At 40.2% G+C, this 22,113-nt stretch overlaps 1 protein-coding gene across 1 annotated transcript in view; it reads left to right on the top strand.

The window, feature by feature from the left end:
* PLA2R1 (phospholipase A2 receptor 1) overlaps nucleotides 1-22,113 on the top strand; it is a 127,355-nt gene that overhangs the window by 38,094 nt on the left and 67,148 nt on the right. Inside the window, exons 7-11 of the mRNA XM_023516823.1 lie at nucleotides 2,691-2,888; nucleotides 4,650-4,807; nucleotides 7,820-7,918; nucleotides 10,981-11,093; nucleotides 19,828-19,997. Of these exons, the coding sequence (XP_023372591.1) occupies nucleotides 2,691-2,888; nucleotides 4,650-4,807; nucleotides 7,820-7,918; nucleotides 10,981-11,093; nucleotides 19,828-19,997 (738 nt within the window). The remainder of the gene's footprint in view (nucleotides 1-2,690; nucleotides 2,889-4,649; nucleotides 4,808-7,819; nucleotides 7,919-10,980; nucleotides 11,094-19,827; nucleotides 19,998-22,113) is intronic.

Genomic DNA, 22,113 nt, shown 5'->3' with positions numbered 1-22,113 from the left:
TCTCTTTTCCTTCCGAAGTTCCTATAATTTGAATGTTTGTTTACTTAAGAGTATCCCTTAAGTCTCATAGGCTGTCTTCACTTTTTCACTTTTTTTCCCCCTCACAGGGCAATTTTAAAAGACTAATCTGAGTTCACAGTGTCTTTCGTCTGCTTCATCTAATCTCCTATTGAAATTCTCTATTATAGTTTTTACTTCATTCACAGAATTTTTTAGCTCTGTTGTTTCTGCTTGATTCCATTTAAAGATATCTCTTTGTTGGATTTGTCATTCAGATTATGAACTGGTTTCCTGATTTCATAGAATTATCTATCTGTATTCTTTTATATCTCTCTGAGTTTCCTCAAGATCATTATTCTCAATTCCTTTTCAGACTATTTGTGAATTTCCTCCTCCTTGGGGTTAGTTACTGGAGAATTATTATGTTCCTTTGGTAGTATCATATTTTCTTAATTTTTCATGTTTCTTCTGTTCCTTCATTGATGTCTCTACATCTGGTGGAATAGTCATCTCAAAATTTACCAAGTGGTTTCTACAGGGAAAGACTTTCACCTGCAAATGTGCCTTAGGGTGCTAGTTAGGAAGATTATGTTGGCTTTAGGTCCAAGTGGATGCAGTTGGCATAGCCTCCATGCAGTTTCTTTAGCTGCAATTAATATCAGCAATGACCATGGGTGCCTCAGTGGCCCAGGCTGTAGGTCTTTGGGGCTGCAGCAGCAGCAGAAGCTGCAGCAGCCTATTCTGTTAGAGTCTTCAGTGGCAAGGGCTTTGTGGATCCTTCCTGTTCTCACTTCCCAAGAATAGGGAGTCTTAGCTGAGAGGATTCCTTTTGGTGCTGGGTCTGACATGGCCCCAAAACAGTGTTGCTGGAGTTCAGAACACAGATGCTCAGAGAAATTGAAGAAGTAGGGCTGGGGACTTCTGGCACAGGTTCACTCTCAATGGCATGAGAGTACCACAAAATATTACCCACAAAACTAAGATCTGTGTTTCTTAAGCACATCTCAGAAGTGTCTACCTATAGAGTTGTGACTCTGGCCATTGGGGAACAAAGCACAGCACTGCCCCAGCTCTGAGGAAGAAGGAGTTCTCTGGAAGGTTGACCCCAGAGAACAGGGCACAGCTGTAGTTAAAGAACCAGGGCTTGTCAATGCAAGCTCTGGGGCATGAGGCTTGACCCAGAGATGGTGGGACCCAGCAGCATTTCAGACTCTGTGAGGTCAGGCACAGTTACACCAAGGACCCAGGAGGGGTGGAACGTAACTGTAGCTAAGGCCATTGGGGGCAAGGAGTAGCAAAAGGATGATTCCACTCCCTGGGGAGGTATAGTGCCTCAGCAGGTCAGGTTTTAAGGGGACTAGTCCAGTTCCAGGGAAGCAGTGTGCTACAGTTGTTTGGCCTGGAATGCAGGTATTCCAGCTCAGCAAATGTTGTTTCACTGGGACAGGGGCTGCTTTATCAGCTCAACCGTGTGAGGCATGGCTGCTCACCTCAGACAAGACACCAATTCCCTATGAGGTGGGATGCTGCTTTGCTCACATGAAGGGGTGCATGACCGCTTTGAGCAGTAAAGGAACCATTTTCCATAGAGGTGGGGCACCATGTCAGCTCAGGTGCAGGGTGTGACTGATCTAGGCAGCCAAGGCAGGAATTCCCTGGGAGGTGTGGTATCACTTCAGCTCAGTCACTAGGACGAGACTGCTCTGGGCTTTCAAGGCAGGGATTCCCAGGTGCCACACTAGCACAGAGGCAGGATACCACTTCAGCACAGGAGTTGGGCAGCATGACTATTCTGGTTGGCCAAGACATTGTTTTGGGGGGGAGATGGGCTGATAAGCAAGCCAACTCATGCTCTGAAAGGCAGAGTGCAGCAGCATTGGGGAGAGATTGATGAAGTACTCTGTGGTAGCCTGGTCCTACAGGGCCACACAGGGGTATTGGGTGCAGTGGCAACAGAGCAGCAAGGATGTAAGAGTACCATAGCTCCTTGCCCCTGGAGCACAGCACACTCCAGCAGTGGTTCTTTTTCCAATATGGGGCAGCACAGTAGCCACAGGGGCCACAGTGGGACAGAGTACAACATCAGCTCTTTCTCTGAGGAAAGCAAAGCTGTGTCAACTTCAGGCAGCCCTCTCAGCTGGACTTAGTGCCTGTGAGGACTATAGTTGATCACGGTGGTGATGGGGACTTCCAGGGTCTTCTTGCTCACTCTGTCCCCACAGGGGGAGGACCCCCTCTTTCTGTTCTGAGCTGATCTCCCCTAGGAGATAGGGTGGCAAAGGAGAAGGTTTCTATGTCTTTTGTTGTTTCTGTAACTTCTTGATATATTCTGGAACTACCTTCACCAAGATGTGGTTGTTTATTCATTGCTTTGGCTGTTCCTGTGTGGGGATATGTGCTAGGAGGTCCTAGCCAGCCACTTTGCTGACATCACTACTATTCTCACTTCTTTGTACCTTAGATAGCTAAACTGAAAAAAGTAGTTTTGAGGTACATTTGATCCTGTATCTAGAAGACTAGACACTCTCAACCCTGAAGATCTAGAATTCTATGACTGAAAAGTCATTTCATATGTTTCTGTTTTTCACATTTTTAAAGGAATCCTATTGATGGCAATTTATATAAAGGATAATAAGCAATTGTCAAAATAATTGTACAAAATGACTTTTTGTTGTTGTTATTGGTTTAAGAAGAAAAAGATGCTTGGAAATATCATGCTACACACTGTGAGCCTGGGTGGAACCCCTACAATCGTAATTGCTACAAACTTCAGAAGGAAGAAAAGACCTGGAATGAGGCTTTGCGTTCTTGCCAGTCTGATAACAGTACACTAATAGACACCATTTCATTAGCAGAGGTGGAGTTTCTTGTAACCCTCCTTGGAGATGGTGAGTACCAATTACCTTTGGCTGAAGAGGTATAAAATGTAATGTAGTAACTACTTTTACTAGTGGAATTGAAAAGAAATCTAAGCTATTTAAAAGTGGTTATTTATGGCACACATTAATTTAAAGTTTCTAAATAATAACTCCTGGACATGGTGCCAGAGAAATCAAGTCATGAAGATTAATTGGATTAAAATACATGTTTGGAGACTTTGTAACATCTCCATATGTATTAGATAATTTTTAATTTTTTTAAGGGGGCAAAGGTTACTTCCTAAAATTCCAAATAAAATCCTAAACCTATAATTTAGCTTTATGACCACTAGATATCAGTAGTGTGTTATGGTCATGTAATCAAGGTACCAAAGGGAATTCCTTAGACAAATAATTGAATTTAAATAATTTTAGCAAGTGAAAGTGAATAATTTACTTGGTAAGGTACTTTTCAGGCTATGTACCATGTCCAGGAGTTCTAGGTTTCTGGGCTTGCACCCAGGTCAGTCCATCAGAACAAATTCGCTCCTCATTATATGATATATTTAATGTAGAATTCTGCTGAAAAACAATGAAAGTGCTGCCTTGAACAAAACAAAACAAAATCCCCCGTCTCTACTTTGATGACCTTTTCAACGTTAAGTTTTAGTTTGGAGTGAAAACACAATTCCTTCCCTGTCATTTTTCGTAATCCTTTGCATTTGGGATTAAACAAATCCTGTGGGTGTTTGATATCAACAAGGGCACTTGCACATCTCTCTCGGCTACATGGGGCCTTTCATGCCACTGAGGCTGTCAAGCTTTAGTTACTTTTCCAGCAACTCCATTACTTCTCCATTAAGAGCTTCTACTTCTTTTTCTCATGGCAAAAAAGAAAGAAGTCAAGAAAAAAAGTATCTTCAAGCTAGACTATCATTAAAAGTTTTTTGAAATATGCCCTTTTCATAATCCAATAGTCCTTACTTTTCCTTCCTCTAGGTAGAGCAAAACCAAACTTTTCAGATCTACTTTGCATACCATGGCAGAAACCAGAGTCCTGCGAGTATGACTTGCTTAGGCTTTGTCCTTCCATTGTCTGAGCTCATATTCTGCCTCACTTATAAGGCCTCTCTTTAGCAGATCTGGACATTATGGGGTGTCTTAGTCTATCTTCTGTTGTTCATAAAAGAATAACTAAGAGTGAATATTTTTTTTAAAAAGGAATTTATTTCTTACAGTTATGAAGTCTGGGAAGTTTAACATCAAGGTGCCTCATCTGGTGAGAGCCTTCTTGCTGGTGGGGCCTCTCTTCAGGGTCCTGAGGTGGCATAGGGTATCATGGGCAGGGGGTGCTGAACATGCCAGCTCAGGTCTCTCTTCTTCTTTTTTTAATTTCAGATTAATGAGAGGGTACAAATGATTTCTTTTTCTTCTTATAAAATCATTATCCCATGATAACCCATTAATCCATGAATGAATTAATCCATCATGAAGGCACAGTCATGTCCCCTCATGACCCAATCACCTCTTAAAGGCCCTACCTCTCAATACTGCTACATTGGAATTAACTTTTAACATGAGTTTTAGAGAGGGGAGAACATTCAAACCTAAGGAGGGCGAAGGGGGAAAGATGTAAACAAGTGTTTTATACCAAGACTTAAACAGATTTCATCACATGAAGAGACTAAGGAAGAAATCACATGCAAAGTGGTATATTTTGGTAATATACCCTGTGTGTTATCTCCTTTGCACATAATAGTCTTAAGAGTAACTTGCATTTATTTCTTATAGAAAATGCATCAGAAACATGGATTGGTTTGAGCAGCAATAAAATTCCAGTTTCTTTTGAATGGTCTAATGGCTCTTCAGTCATCTTTACCAATTGGAATACCCATGAGCCACACATTTTTCCAAATAGAAGCCAGCTATGTGTCTCAGCAGAACATTCTGTGAGTTGATTCCCTTGTTCAAAGCTCACTTTACAGAACTAGTATCAAGGACCACCTATGTCGGGGACTGGGGCTGGGGCAGAGACCAAGACAGGCACAGTCGCTCCTGCTCATGGAGCTTCCACGCTACTAGGCAGTGAGCAAGCACACCTGGAAAAAACATGGTAATTATGGTGTGATAATTGCTCTGAGGAAATAGGTGACATGATGGTGAGAAGCTTGGGTTGGTTCAGCTCAGACAGGACAGTCAGAGAAAGCTGCTTTGAAAAAGTAACATTTAACCCAGGACTTTAAAAAATCACAACATCTTGAAGAACAGGGAGAACACTGCAAGCACAGCAAGCAGAGGGCAGCACGTGCAAAGGCCCAGAGGCCAAGCCTTGCTTCTGTATCATGATCACAAAGGAGACCCATGGTGAGGAGGAAGTAGGAGGCAGGCAGCAGAAAGGCAAAAATTCCAGGCTTATAGACCACAGAATGGAGCCACGCAAGTGCTGCATAGGAAAAAGGGGCAGGATCTGATTGATGTTTTCAAAAACTAACCATGGCTGCTACAAAGAGAATGGGCAGGAGAGGGATAAAATGAAGGAGAGAGACCAGTTTGGTGGCTATGCCTCGGTTGAATTAGGGTTGTGACTATGAAGAGAAGTGGACAGGTTCAAGGATGCTTTGGAGAACAATACTTGGGGCTAAATTAGATGTGAGGCTGAGAGAGAAGCAGATTTCTTGCTTAAGCAGCTACCATTTTGGTGGATGGTGGTGCTGTGAGGATGAAGGAAAGAACAGAGAATGGAAGATTACTCTGGAAAGTGATGGTTTTTAAGCCCCCATTATCTTATTAATAGAACATGTGAACATAAAAGCCTCTAAATGTTACGTGTAACCTCTTTGAAAATTGTAAAGCAATGGCAAATCTTACTCTTTTTCTCACGTGAATGGAAAGGTCCCAGCGGCCCAAACATCACGCTTATCCCTGTGTTCTAGTCTCTCATTCATCTAAAGCACCTGATTATACAGAATTAGCTTAATCCTGGGCCATTTGAACATTTTATTATATGTCTAAAGCAGACTTAATCGCTTTGATCAGATGACTATTGAATGTACTGGCTGAGTCTGAGGAGGTTGTTGGGACTAGGTGGGTGTCTTCACTCTTTCTAACCACCAGAATACTATGTCAGATTCCTCCAAAAAGCAGTTTCTTAAATGTTACTGAAGTTGCTTGACAAAGTAATTGTGCCAATCAAACATGGAAAATTTCTAAGCACTTCACTTTATGACACATTTCATCTCGTAAGGCAAGAGATGCTCCAAGTGCAGGTATAATATAGGTGCCCATGCAGTGTCTCTGAGTCACACTGGAGGAGGGACAAAGAGTGACCCTCTACATGTTTGCTTTGGGCCTAGATCTGATGAAATCCATCATAGTTTATTCCACAGTATCTGATGCTTTATCTGTACATTCACTGGTGTTAATATATTTAAGATACCTTCGTTTGTACTGACAGATGTAGATATTTCATTTAGCATCTTTCCAGAGCAAGAGCCAACATTTGGACAGGGGTTATTTTTAAGAGAGTGAGACTAGGAATTGATATTATTGGATGTGTCAGGACAGTGTGGCTGTAACTGTGATATTTTATGGCCCCTTTTTTTGGCAATTCAGTAGCTCCTTAAATAGTAGATGTATAAAAATTAACATTTATTTCCATGAAGTAGAACTCAGTATGAATATAATTATTATAATTAACAAGTTATCTAATCATGGCTGACACTTAAATTTGAATGTGAGATCCGAGGAAGCTATTTATTCACCCATCCAGCAGTTATTAAGCAACTACAGTATGCCTGACATTGTTCTGTAACTGGATGGTTTGCTGGAAGATTCCATGGGGTAGTGGTGCAGTATTCCTCTTACAGATGAAGATGTTAGCCCCAACGTAGTCTTTTCCTGAGGGCTCCATATTTCCCTAAAAGTCTGGATGCCTGAAATTCCACTTGGAATTTGAATTGTGTAGCTTCAGCCTAAAGTTCTTCTGATTTGTGTTGTAAAACATCCTTTGGAAAGATAAAATTTTAATCTGTTAGTAGTTATTATCATTATTAATGAAGACTCTGACAGGAGCCTTTGGTAGACCTTTGTGAAGACACAAAGGTATCTGCCTGTCTTACAGAGAAGAAGTGGGGTGGTCTGTGCAGAATCAGCAATGAAAGGAGACACTGGGAGTTACACGTGAACTTCACCTGCACGAATATGGTCTAGGATGATTCACGGCCGCTCTCTGGCACTTCCCCTGTTCTAGGTTTATACATGAAAGCAGCAAAGCATTCAGCTTAACACTTAGAAGGGGTTGAGAGAAGATACAGCACTCTCGCATGATCAGGAGAATGGCTTCATCCAAGTGGTTCTCAAAGTGTGGCCCCCAGACCAGCATCAGTATCACCTGAAAACTTGTTAGAAATGCAAATTCTTGGGTCCCACTGATCTACTGAATGAGACACTCATCACAGCGCCCAGTCATCTGTGTTTCAGGCCCCCTCTGGGAGCTTCTAGTGAACGCTGAAGATTGAGCAGCACAGCTCTATCCTGTCTTTTTAAAGAAAAATTGAGAAGAGCTTAATGGAAGGCCAGGCTGCCCTTGGTATCAATCCAAGCTCCAGCTTTTACTGACCATAGGACCACATGCAAAATGTTAAACCTAACTCCACAGACGCATTGAGATAAGATGCCAAAGTCACCCTACCCTAAGCCCAGCACATGACAGCAATCAAGGAACACAAGTAGTTGTTTCTGCTCACCCAGTTTGGGACTGTGCCCCTTGAAACTCACGCCCGGGAGAGAGAGACCTCCCACCATAGAGAGAGTCTCAGCCTGGTCTATGACGAGGCAGGGGCCCTTCTGAAACATGACCCCAGGCAGAAACATTTGATACTAATCATATTTGTGTTCATAATATTTGGTGTTGTCCTTCAACATTAGCACAGAGTGAATTCTTGCAACATTTTTCCCCTTAGGAGGGACACTGGAAAGTTAAAAATTGTGAAGAAACACTTTTTTACATTTGTGAAAAAACAGGCCGTGTCCCTTCTGACGCTGAAACAGGATGTCAAGAGGTAAGTGCTGTTAAACATTGTGATTTCGGTCCAGGGACTTCAGAACTGGGATAATATAAATGCCATCAATTTGAAGTGAGTGTGTGTGCGTCCCTCTCTCTGGCCCTCTCTCCCTTCTTTCCTTCCCTGTTCCTTTTTTATTTCCTAGAACAGTCTTGCTGTCTTCTTTGACCTAAGACTACTTTTCTTTTTAGATAGAAAACTATCTAAAAAGTCCTGATACATCATCTCTACAATGACTGTCCTGTGCTGCCCAGTCTCATACCCAGTTTTCCTGGTTTTGAAGTGGGCTGTCAAAGCTACTGTGCTCCTTTGAACCAGAGTGAACTTCTGCACCCAGGGTCTTGCCTCCTTTCACCTTTCTTAGACTTCAGTATTTGAGTAGAATATAATGATGGAGAGAAGTGCATGTCTGTGGTATATTTATGATTTGAAAAGGGGATAATAAAGGTTCTTTAATTTAGTATTTTAAGTAAAAAACCATCTTAGATATTTTAAGTAATAAAAAAAACTTGATGCTTTAAAATTAAAAGGTAGAAAATTAGGTTTAAATTTTTTTTAATATATTCAATATGCTGCAGTAAATTTGCATGAAATCTACACTCTACCTATCAGTGTCCTAGGCACGTGTATTCACATGCACACATGTCCTCTGTCTCTCTCCTTTCCTCTCTTTCTCTTTCTCTCTCTCTCTCTCACTATATGAATCTAAAAATTTTCCCAGAACCGATTTTTATGCAACTCTAATTATTTTCTCTTTGAATCCTATTTTTTATGCCTCCCGCCACTAGACCCTCTCTCCAGAAATTGCGTTTTATTCCTTAATCAATGTGTGGACATGTGAACCACTCTTCACACTCAAGTTAGATAACACACGTGCCATAGCTGACATGTTGCCATTTTATCTAATGATTATAATTTCTGAATTACTTACAGCTGATCTGACTGTTCTCTAATCAGAAATATTGGGGGAAAATTGGTCTTAGCATGGCTTTCAAGGGAACTCAACTTGTTCTGTTTTTGTTGACAGGACAATTAACTTCTTTCACAAGATAAACAGAATTGATTTTCTACCCAAACTTTTGTTTGCTCTTCCCTTCTCCAGCCAGCATTACCAGTATTTAGAGATTCTGAATTCAAAGCCCATTCTCTTGCTTTATGGGGAAATTCCCATCAGTTTGATTGTGCCTCAGTTGTGACTATGGCTTTGAACTGGTTCTTTCTTGTAGCCGGTTGCTTCAATGTAATTCTCTAAACAGTCGGCACTGACAAAATCAACTTGTGGTAGTAGCCTGTATAATTTCAAAGCAAAAAAAAAGTGATTATTTATTCCTTCTAAGCCACTAGTTTGAAATCAGACTATATGAGCAATTGTCACAGTGTTGTCATCATCATTTTTCATTTAAAAATGAAATTACATCTAGAACACAAAGGGTTAACTGATATAATCAATTTTCATTCCCGCTTTCATTGTGTGGACAAAGGCTTGTAGATAGGAGTTTGTTTTTTTCATTATTCTATCACATATCCTTCCCCCCCCCCTTTTCTTAAGCCTGTTGAGTTCTGAGATTTCTTTGTGTTGCGAAGCAGCTTATAATCTAAAAACTAGTAATAAAAAAGAAATACGTTGTCAGAAAGGTCAGATTGTCAGCCTCCCTCCTCCAGTTCCTTCAAGCACAAAAGCAGCCTAACCTCCCTGCCCCGTCCCCAAGCGATCCAGGGAAGAGCTGTGTGGAGCTGTCAGCGACCCAGAGAGGGCTGGGAGCAGAACAGAAAGCCCGGGAGTTCAGAGCAGATCCTGGACAGAGGCTGCAGCAGCTCTGCTGATCCACGCCTCATTTCATGATAGGTTTTCAACTAAAATAGCTGATTTCTAAATTAAGGTTTTCTTCAACTTACTGCAAGACCAAGACCTTTTTCAAGAACTGTACTAAAAATCATTTTATGTCTGATCAAAAGCTGGCAAGTATTGGCATGGCATAAAATGAAGAGTATTTTAAAACTGGTGAATAAGTAAAAATAGACATAAGTGATATGACTTTTTAATATTGGGGAAAAAAGAACTAAAATAACTCAGTTGAAATACAGAAGACTAATGAATGTGTGCTTTCTGTACTGTCCAACTTTAAAGCCCTTCTTTGCTCCCCGGGGCTAAGCCACAGAGCCACGCACTTGTCATTTTTGTCTGAGTACCAACGCTTGCTCTCTTCCTCTCTAAAAGGCCAGCTAGTTAATTTAGGAATAATCTTTACACATGCACATACATATATAAATATGCCATTTTCTGCTTGAAAACATCACGATCCAATGAAGATCTTCCTGGGTTGCAACAGAGTTGGTTTCCAGGCCCACCTGATCCGCTAGTTTGTGTCTTAACCTAAGTCCCTAACCTCGGTGAATCCCAATGGGATAACATGAAATCATTGATTTAAAATTTTTAGGTTTTAACATTTTCCAGAAAATTGAAAAAATCTACAGTGTAATCTAGATACAAATATTGCACACAGGTCCTCTTTGCTCATAGCCCCGTATCAGTTCTCAGATCTCTGTCTGCACTGTCTCGCTTTGGTTCTTAAAACAGCACCAGGGATACTATTATCACAGTTTCATAGGTGAGAAAACTAAGAGACCAAACAAGGTCACTATAAGGTAGAACCAGGGCATTCAAACTTATGCATTCTGACTTCAGACGTGACACTCTTAATTTTTACCCTCTGTATGGGGGGGGCGCGTGGAAGAGAGAAAGAGAGAGTGAGAAAGAATATCAGTCTTGATCGGGGCCCCCTTTATTTGCTTTTGATGTATTGGGTTTTCATTTAATAAACATTTTTAGGTTTTAAGATAACTAATTAAATAAATATAAAAATGGCTGTAGCTAATGGCATTATCAGGGTACAATAAATACAAATATATCAAGACCAAAGTTCAAGGAGTTTTGGGTGAGTCAGAGAAGAAAGTTATGTAAGTGGCAAATGTGTGTGTGTGAACACGCACGTAAAAAGGATCCCTTGGTATTTAATGAAATCAGATTATGTCTTTAATTTCCCTTCTCTTGTTTTAAGGGATGGGAGAGACATGGCAGATTCTGTTACAAAATTGACACAGTCCTTCGAAGCTTTGGCCATGCTTCCAGTGGTTACTACTGTCCCCCTGCACTTGTAACCATTGCAAACAGGTAAATCAAAATCTGCTAACAGAAACATGTTATGCTTTGATGCGAGGACTCTTGGAATGCTAAAAATGTCTCTACAACTATAACTTGTCAAAATCTAAAGCATGCTGTACATGGGAGTAGTATGAAATTATTTATTGAGATGAATTTAAATTATACTGTGTTATTTCTAAATTGATTGCTGACTAGCAAATAGTAAAATCTAAGGCGACTTTTACTTACCATAAAGGTTTAGTAATTAGCTTTGCTGATATATTTGGTTGTTTCTGAGGTTTAGCTTCTAACGGCTCGTAATGGAAAAAAAAAACATGTTATTTAAAAATTAAGTATTTTTAAAATGTGATGTATGTGAGTTGCGTGGTTCCACTCTCTCTCTTTTTAAACAGAATAGGAACTCTAAATAAAATGTGGAGGATGTTCAGAGGCTTCACTGTTACTTCTTAGGTCACTTCTGTTTAGATCAAGACTTCTCTGTGTGTACACGTCAACTGATGCTGACCCACAGACTGTGCCCTTTCTCGCATCCCACACCATTTGCAGCATGCTACGGACGTGGAGTCCTTGTAGGATATAAAAGCAAAGGTGACCTCATGCCAGGGGGACAGTGAGGGCTGGGAGACCACTTCCTCCCTACTGAAGACAGAAGCAGGGTGGGACTCTTCGGTGGCTCCACAGAAACTATACCTGCAGAGCAAGTGACTTGCTTTTTTGCCTGGGCCACTAAAATGTCCATGGAATACCAGAAAATGGGACAGCTGGTGCTATGGTTTCATCTAGAGACCCTTCACATGTGCGCCTAATTGGTAGAGGAATTCTTACATGCTTTCCTGCTCTTGTCCTAGTGGGAGTTAGCATTCAAAGCCTTCCTCCACTTACCCGCTATGGCTCCTCTATTCCTTCCCATCACCACCTTCCCTCCAGACCGCACACAGAAATGCACCCACATGTGCACACACAGACAGAAAGAGATTGATGGCATGTGACACACTAAATCACCTGATGAAACATTTTATGCTCAGGAGACCCTCCCTTTGGGATACAGAATTATCTCTGATGTATGTATCTCAGGGTTGTTTTCAGGCCTGCCTTTCTCCTTCCCGGGTATAGCTACCAGGCAGAAGGAAGCCTTTATTAACTTGCTAACCCACCCCAAAAGTTCCAAGAGCACCGTGGGTTGGAATTCTCCCCATCAGTGAGTCAACGTTGGACTTTACAGGTGCCGGACCAATGAAGCTAGACCCTTTTGTTAATTATAATTTAATTATGTTTTTCACTGAGAAAATAAGCCTAGTTGTTTGATCTGTTTTTTATGTCTTATTCTTTCTTTTCTTTTTTTTATTTAATATTTTTTGAGTGCCTGTCACATATTGTGGCTCTGTGTTAATACCTTTTCATGTTACCTGCCTACACAAAAAAATTAATAGCCAAGAGTTTACTAGGAAATTATTTCTGGAATACCGATTTTGTGAGTGACATCACATTAAACATTGACATGCTATACAAATGGAATGGAAGGGATGGCATAGTTGTCCAGTGCCTTTTATAGCCCAGAAGCAAAAGAGATAGAATGTAGATGCATGAAATGAGGGAAGAAGGTACAATAATATAATAAATGGATGAACTTAAAGTAACATTATAGAGAGTTCTTAGCACCAAAATGAACCAAACTGAGGCAGAAATCTCTTAGAACAAATATTTCCTATTTTATGACTCTCTTAGGGACCTAACAGAAGTGAAGGAACATGTCTGGACAAAAATCTGTTTCATTTCCCCCAAAACTGAATACAGGAATATATTGTGAATAGTTTTCACATTTTCTTTGTAAACTATATTTAGTAGCCAACACTCATGTCAGGTCCAATTTTATAGCAAAAGTATGGCCTAGGTAAGTTTGTTTTTAACCCAATCTCTGCCCCCCAAAGCCCATCCAGGTTGCCCATGCTCCATGGGCAGGGACCAAGTCCTACAGGACTACTCAGGAGCAGGAGTGAGGCACCTTCCAAGTCAGTTAACATATCTAATATATACTGTACACCCCAAGCAGTGACTCCAACATGGGGTTTGCAAGCTGAGGACAGGAAGTGCCCCATGCTCTTAATTTCTCATCATTCAAACCCCAACAGTGAAGAAACAAGGGTCTACACTGTCCTGCTCTTTGAGTGACAACCCCTATTGGAATATTCTCCAAAAGCGTCTTTTGTCTGAGAAGGTTGGGCAGTAGAAAACATGTCCCCTCAGATCCAGGAGGGTCCACTCGCAGCCTTGGTAATCATTTTCCTTCATTACTGATTTCCTGTTGGAAGTAAGATACTCCTGTCACTCTTCAGTACCCAAGCCTGGAGCAGCTAATTGATTTTCCACTCTTCTGCACAATGGAGTGACAGGTTTGATGGGCACAATTAGAACCACCTGCTGCAAATTACTTATTTCTTTTGTTATTGGGCAACTGCTCCTGGTCTAGGACTTTTAACCCTCTGTGGAATAGAGAAGGGAAGAAAAACAGATCCATACTGCTGAATAACAAACTTTCCCTTGCTGGCCAATGATTATAAAACTTTTCCAGGCCTGACCACTTTGTTTCCAGACAAAGGGTGACTGTAAGATTCAAATTCCAGAACTATAACGGATGCTTGTTTAGATGCCGATTTAGATAAATCTTGAATCATGGAATATTTGGTACAAAATAATCCACATGACGTTCAGTTTTGTGAATTTTACCAAAAGTGAGAAGAAATTCTGTAGTGTCTCATTTTCTCCCAGGTTCAAATGTGCATTGTTTTCAAGCATTTTTGCAGCTCTGCCATTTTCGTACAACTGCCATATCCCCCCAAACACATTTGCAGTACGCTTTTTATAATTGTGGGGAAAAAGCATAACATCTCCCTACACAAAGTTTCCCATTTAGCCATTTTTCAGTGTGTAGTTCAGAGGCATTAAGTGCATTCACCTTGTTGTTCACCCACCACTGCCATTCATCTCCAGAACGTTTTTCATTTTCCCAACCTCTGTACCTATTAAACAATAGCTTCCCTCTCTCCTCCCCCTTGCCCCTGGCAACCTCCATTCTCTTTTCTGTTTCTATGAGTTTCACTGCTCTGGATACCTCATCTAGGTGAAATTAGGCAGTATTTGCTTTTCTGTGTCTGGCTTATTTCATTTAGCATAATGTCCTCAAGGGTCATCCTGTGGTACCATATGTCAGAATTTCCTTCCTCTTTAAGGCTAACTAATATTCCATTGTAGGTGTGCACCACATTCTGTTTATCCATTCATCCAGTGATGGATATTTGGGTTCTTCCACCATTTGGCTACTGTAAATAATGCTGCTTTGAACATGGATATTCAAGTATCTTTTGAGTCTCTGCTTGCAATTCCTTGGGGTATATACCCAGAAGTGAAATTGGAGGATCATATGTTAGCTCAATTTTTAATTTTTGAGGAACTACAATATCATTTTCCATAGTGGCTGCACCATTTTGCATTCCCACTAGCAGTACGCAAGAGTTCTAGTTTCTCCACACCCTGGCCAATGCTTGCTATTTTCTGGTTGTTTTGTCTTGTTTTATTTTGATCATAATCACCCTACTGGGTGTGAAATAGTATCTCATGTGGTCTTGATTTGCGTTTTCCTAATAATTAGGGTCATTGAGCATCTTTTTTTATGCTTATTGACAATCTGTATGCCTTCTTTGGAGAAATGTCTACGCAAGACCTTTGCCCATTTTTTAAATGAGGTGTTTTTTGTTTTGTTTTGTTTTTTCTGTTGTTCCATTATACCAGTTCTTCACATATTCTGGTATAAATCCCTTATCTGTTATATGATTTGAAAATGTTTTCTCCCATTTTGTGGGTGGACTCTTCCCTCTGTTAATAGTATCCTTTAATGCATAAATGTTTTTCATTTTAGTGAAGTTCAATTTATCTATTTCTTATTTTGTTGCCTATACTTTTGGTATCATATCCAAGGAATCATTGCCAGATCCACGAAGCTTTTCCCCTATGTTTTCTTCTGAGAGTTTTATAGTTCTCACTGTTATGTTTGGGTCTTTCATCCACTCTGACTTTGTTTGGGTACATAATAGAAGATAAGATCCAACTTCATTGTTTTGCAGTTGGATGTCCAGTTTTCTCTACACCATTTGTGGAAAAGACTGTTCTTCCTCCATTGAATAGTCCTGATACCCTTGTCAGAAATCATTTGAAATGTACATGAGGGTTTATTTCTGGGCTTTCTCATCTATTACACTCATCTGTATGTTGGTCTTTATGCCAGTACTGTTCTGATTACTGGAGCATTGTAGTAGGTTTTGAAATCAAGAAGTGTGAGACCTCTAACTTTGTTCATTTTTACAATTGCTTTGGCTATTCAGGATGCCTTAACATTTCATAAGTATTTTGGGATAAATTTCTCTATTTCTGCAAAAATTATCATGGGGATTTTGATAGGGGTACATTGAATATATAGATCACTTTGTGTATTATGGACACCTTAACAACACTAAGTGTTCCAAGCCATGAACACAGATGTCTCTCCATTTTTTGTGTGACTTCTTTAATTTCATTCAGCAATGTTTTGCAGTTTTCAGTGTACAAGTCTTTTGCCTCGTTGGTTAAATTTATTCCTAAATATTTTATTCTTTCTAGTGCTGTTGTAAGTGGAATTATTTTCTCAGTTTCCTTTTCAGATTGTTCATTGTTGGTGTAGAGAAACACACCTGATTTATCTGTGTTGCTTTTGTACCCTGCAACTTTGCTGAATTTATTTATTAGTTCTAACAGGGATTTTATTCTAGTGTGTGGAAGGCAGTTAACTTTCTTCTTAAAAACACATTTTAGGTATTCTCTTTAAATTTATACAATGAAAAGATTCTTATTGGTACAAATTCAAGTAAACCCGAAGAACATAGACTAAAAAATGGAAGTGCCCCTCACCTCTAGCCCTTTCTCCTCTCAACCAATCTGCCTCCCCGCCCCAAAGGTAACCACCACTAACTGTTTGGAACTGGCTCTTCAAGTTTATCTCTTGTATCTATATTAAATATATCTTCCAAGTCTATATTTCTTTTCCAATCTTTTTCAAGAAACAACATCTAAAAACTTAGTTCTAGTTCTTGAGGAATCCACCAGAAACTTGTGACAATGATGGTCATGGCATGCATCTCTTGTTTTAAAACTACTGATAGTCTATTTCAATTCTTTATTTACAAGAAAGAGGAAGAAATTAATCATTTTTATATTAATTCAGCAACAAAGTCAGTTATTTGAAAATAACATCAAAAATGTTAACTATCAGGTTATTGGGAGAAATCCAGTTATAGCTACTCAGTTCAAAGCTGGGTCCTTTGTATACTATTTTTTCTGGTTGAAATAACTCTCTAGTCAAGATATTTTCATGCGTTTCTTCAATTAGTTGCTTTAGATAATAAAAATACCATCATTATAGTACTATTGTCTGCTAAAACTATGTTGGCCACAGACAAGAAAAAATGTTTTTTAGATGGTGCCTGTAGCTCAGTGGGTACACCAAGGCTAGCGGGTTCGAACCTGGCCCAGGTCAGCTAAAACAAAAATGACAGCTGCAACAACAACAAAGAAAAATAGCCAGGCATTGTGGCAGGCACCTATAGTCCCAGCTACTTGGGGGGCTGAGGCTAAAGAATTGCTTAAGCCCAAGAGTTTGAGGTTGCTGTGAGCTGCGATGCCACAGCACTCTACCCAGGGCAACAGCTTGAGACTCTATCTCAAAAAAAAAAATTTTTTTAGTACATATGTTGCTAGCTAAACTGATGAAGACATGTAATGTTCAATTAGTGCTAAATATAAAATATCTCTTTTTAAAACGCACATTTTTCAAAATGCAAAGTGGTTATTCTGAAATAAAAAAATTGTCAACACATGCTAAAAACATATTGCTATGTTTAAATTGCATTTTTTAGTTAAAATTTACTATTGAGTGCCATGAGCAAGATTTTTTTGTCAGACTGATGAAAGCCCAAGATATATTTTTCTTATTTACACTTGAAAACACACTCTGGATTTCTTAACTTTTTTAAGAAGTTGATTTCTTTCTCATACTAAGAATCATCCCCTTATAAAGTTTGATTTTCTAAATACATACACGTAAGCAAATATTTTATCATTTGTTTTCTTAAAAAATAACAAACGGTGGCCAGGCACAATGGCTCATGGCTGTAATCCTAGCACACTGGGAGGCTGAGACTGGCACATCGCTTAAGCTCAGGAGTTCAAGACCAGCCTGGGCAAGAGTGAGATCCTGTCTCTACTAAAAATAGAAAAACTAGCCAGGTATTGTGGCACACACCTGTAGTCCCAGCTCCTCAGGAGGCTCAGGCAAGAGGATCGCTTTAGCCCAAGAGTTTGAGGTTGCTGTGAGCTATGATGACACAATAGCACTCAACACCAGGTTAATAGAGAGAGATTATGTCTCAAAAAATAGTAATTAATTAATTAATTTAATTTTTAAAATAACAAACTGCTCTTACTTTACTGAATTCTTTGGAGGTAACATGCCATTCTGGCCCATATAATAACATGCGCATAGGATTATTTTTACTTCCTTAAATCATAACAGCAACGAAAAGGCCGGATATTTTAAAACTCTGGAATGTCCTCTTATGAATAATTCTAAAACACAGGGCCAGAGAAAACTTCGAAAGGTCATCTGCTCTATTACTATAAGCCAGAGTTTTCATAACCCTCTGAGCGTGTGAAAACAAATAGAGACTAGTAAAAAATATAAAATGTACTCTTGTTTCTTTACCAGCTAAAAACAGACACTCAGGAGATTCCAGACTTAATTTTCTTAGCATATATGGTTTAGAAGAAAGACATGTTTGCCGAAATTCTTCACTGACAGTGCCATCTTCTAAATTGAACCAAGAAAACTAGACCAAGAAAACTAGACTCCTGTTTTGATTTGAAGGTTTTAGGATTTAATGCATGAGTGTTATTCACTCTTACATGCGGCTACTTAAAAGTTCTAGTTGCCGATTTCTATTTCTATTTCCATTTCTATTACTTTAAGCCTGATAAATGGAGATGAAATACCATACTGATGGAGTGAATGAATCTGCCACCAACAGGGAACAAAAGGAAAATGTTGTCATGAGAAGTAATACCCAAAGCCAAGTTTATAGACATTTCCCTGCCTTGTCTGATAAATGCCATAATAGAAGCTAATGGAAGAACCAGCCACACCCCCTGGGTGCAGAAGCAGCTCGGAAAATAGAGGTACCTTGCTGGCCTCTGACACAGCAATTTCAGGACTAGGTGGGGTGATACCCTGCTACTCTGCCTCAGAGGGGATCAGATGTGATGAGAGCATGAACCAACAGAAGTGTGAGGAAGGCTACACCCTCATGCAGGCAATATTTAGTCTTACGCATCTTCCTTTTGAAGTGCATTTATGTTAAGTTCTGCCGGTGCAATATGGCTAGAAAAGAACTTTCCTAATTTCAAACACGAGCTAGGTATGCCATTAACAGAGTATCTGCAGAAAATGTTTACTAAGAGGTGATGAAAATCCATGTGCTCTGCAAAGGTAAGTTCTGTGGGTGCCTAAGATGACTCGACACAGCTGATGATGTCCATCCACAAGGCATTGAAAAATTGGGCTTCTTTTTGTTCTTTTCTCTTTTCCTCCCCTCTTTTCCTTTTGAAGCTCCTCTATTCTTAATCCTTATTGCTTTTGCTCCCCTCAGCAAGTCAAAGATGCATGGTAATAATAAAAAAGAAACTCCAAAACTTGATGAAAAGGTCTAATTTTCTTTCTCTTTAAGTTTCTTGGGTAATGACATCAGGCCTTTCCTTTCCCATTCACTCACAGGTCTGGCCAGGAGTTAGCACTGTTTGTAATGTGTTTCTCCCAACTTTGGGTGTCTGAAAATAGCTTTCTCCAAATCGTTTCAAACTTAGCTTCCAAGTTCAAGGCTAGTCAAACTTTAATGCCTACATTTTTCTTAGCACATGTGCACGTGGAAGCGTCAGCACAAGTTTTCTAGATTCTGTTTTTGATGCATCCAGACTGGGAAGGGAGCACTGCCACCAACCACTCAACATTAATTCATTCAGCTTTGGGGGAAATACGTATATTAGTGGGTGCACTGCCTTGGACTGACTCTTAGGCTGGTAAATTTATCTTCAGTAAAAATGCAGTTGAACATGTTTGAATAAGCCAAGGCCTACTGGACCTCTGAACATACTTATCTGGGGGACACAGAATTGCTACCCTGTTCCTTCTCCCCAAGCAGGTGTGATGGTCAGGGGGCGGGGGCCAGTGCAGGGTGAACTCTGCTGGTAGATGTTCATTCAGAAAAGCGTGATATCCTTCCTTCTCTCTCCTGCCAGTGCCCACTCCTGCACATGAGGGCACAGCAGTGATATCTGCCCTAATTACAAAATAGGCCACATCTTACTACAAGAAATGTACTGCTGACTATGTCAGCTTTTCCACCCAGGACTCTATTTATTCCCTGAAAGAATTAAGCCCCATCTATAAGAGTTAAAATTTCCTCTCTCGTGTATTTCTGGGAATTGGACTGACATTTGGCATTTATTAGCAATGCTCAGGGTCTTCAGATATTTCTCTACTCTGTGTTCTAAAGAATTAATGAGAAATGCTTGCTCTGCAGCCATTTTGTGCACTTCATTATGTTTTAATGACATTTTTTTATTGCCCAGAAACTTAATATAACCACTTCCTTTTTTCCTTTTTAAGGTTTGAACAGGCTTTTATTACCAGTTTGATCAGTGGTGTGGTGAAAATGAAGGACAGTTATTTTTGGATAGCTCTTCAAGACCAAAATGATACAGGAGAGTACACGTGGAAGACAGCAGGGCAGACGTCGGAGCAGGTGCGGTACACGCACTGGAACGCGCGCCAGCCCAGTGAGTAGAGCGCGCCGCGTGCCCCACTCCCTCTCTCTGCTTGCTCCTGTTTTCTTCGCCTCCGATTCCTTTACTCCTTGGCCCACCTCCTTCCATTCTTTCTTAATGTTTTCTTAATGCCTAAATCAACTCAAATGATCACCACAGGTTCACAGGGGGTGATGTATGGCTGGTCATTTAAAATAATCTAAGTGAGTTATGTGACACGGCCAAGGTATAATTCATTGTTCAAAACCCCGTTTGCCTTTATTAGCAGAAAGTCCATCGTATCCCTCCTAACGTTTTTCTCCCCACTCCCCTTCATTGTCCCCAAATCTCAGGGGCTCACTCAGTTCAGAATGGTCAGTGATACTTCAAAGCACAATGGATGATCAGTTCACAGTCACTGCCACCGGGCTTTACTGCAGAATGTGGACCCATTTCTGAGACAGCATTCTTGTTGATCTGCCTCTGCTGTGGACACCTCGGATACCTGAGCCAAGTCCCAGGGTTAAGAGCTCTGCTAGTTCATCCTCACGTGCTCAGCTCTGGGTCCCAAAGCTGTTCCAGGTTGTCTAGAAGCTAATGGCTTCGGCGGCAACCCACACAAGAGCCAGTCTCTGCGGAACAAGCTGTAGGTCCTGTGCTCCGCTGAGGCCAACAGACCAGACCCTACACTCCCCTGCACCTCAGGGTGAATTCCTGTTTGGATACCTTAGTCCCTTTCTTGCTTTCTGATCTCGGATCTTGATAGGGGCTATGTCAAGAGACAACAGGCAGTAAGTCACCTCCAAGTTTATATCCAGAGGAAATGGGTTAGGGCCTCGGGCTCTTCCTTCCCAGAAGGTCCTGCAGGAAGGTCTGTCTAATCTGTGGCCTGCGGGCCACAGGCTGATGTTGTGAAGACTTTTTTGTTTATCTGTGTAATCAGCTTCCCTTGGTGTATTTACTGTGTGGCCTAAGACAACTTTTATTCTTCAAATGTGTGGCAGAGGGGAAAAAAAAAGGTTGGACAACCCTGTAGGGTCCTTGTACAGATTGATCTGTCATGTCCTCCAACTGTCCTCTACCAAGTAAAGGAAGAGTGTTTGCCAAGCACAGAGGGAGGGATATCTAGTGGCCTCACGATAAAATATAAAAGAGGCCATATGAGTCTTTTTTCTTATAATTATAGAAGCCCAATTCAAGGTGGTGTGCTAATTCCAACACTAGACAACAGTTGGCAACCCATGAACTGGTTTTTAAAACTAAACGATTGAGTCACGAATACAGTCTCACTATAGATAATGACCAACATCCCATTTGTCCAGAACAGTTCCCATTTATGTCTATTGTCTCAGAGTAGATATGTTTACTCTAAATCTTCCTGGTTTGGATGATAAATCATATAGATGCTCTAATTATAGAGAAGTATACAGCATAAAATGTGGAAGTCCTGCCTTACCTCCTTCTCTTCACCTCCCCAACGTTAACATTCTTCCCTTCTCAGAAATAACCACTGTGAGCTGTTGGGTGTGATCTTGCTGGTCTGTGCATTTACAGACATACATGCATATGTGATTTTAAGTGGAAACAGGGTTGCCTGTCTCTGTTATTTACTTTTTTCACTTAATCTATCTTGGAGTACTTTCCATACTGGTATTTAGTTGTCAATATTTTGAACAGCTATGTAGAATTCTGTAGTGTGTATATATAACCATAATTTGCTTTGCCGTGACCCTACTGAGGGACATTGGGTTAAATTCATTTTCTTCTCTGCTATGAAATTGTTGCCACAAATATATATTTATATAGATTAAGGTGACTAGATTTTAACATTGGTAAAGTGGGACACCATTGTGGGGGATGGGTGTTCTGAATTAAAAATGTGGTCTATATGGAGCAATTTTCATAGAATGCAAAAATAGTATTGTAATATATATATTTTTAATCTCAACATAAGTACAATTTACAAATATAATACATTAAAAAAAATTATGTATAGGGTGGGGCCTGTGGCTCAAAGAAGTAGGGCGCAGGTCTACCAGGGTGACCTTGCCCAGGAGGGGAGTAGGGAGTTTACATTAGCCTTTTCATTTCCAAATGAAGTTACTTTAACCTCTTCATTCCCAAATGGAGTTACATTAACCTTTTCAGC

This window comes from Otolemur garnettii, unplaced genomic scaffold, assembly GCF_000181295.1.
Source record: "Otolemur garnettii isolate 467f Iridium unplaced genomic scaffold, OtoGar3 scaffold00098, whole genome shotgun sequence".
NCBI lineage: Eukaryota > Metazoa > Chordata > Mammalia > Primates > Galagidae > Otolemur > Otolemur garnettii.
This window is presented reverse-complemented; position numbering and strand designations above follow the sequence as displayed.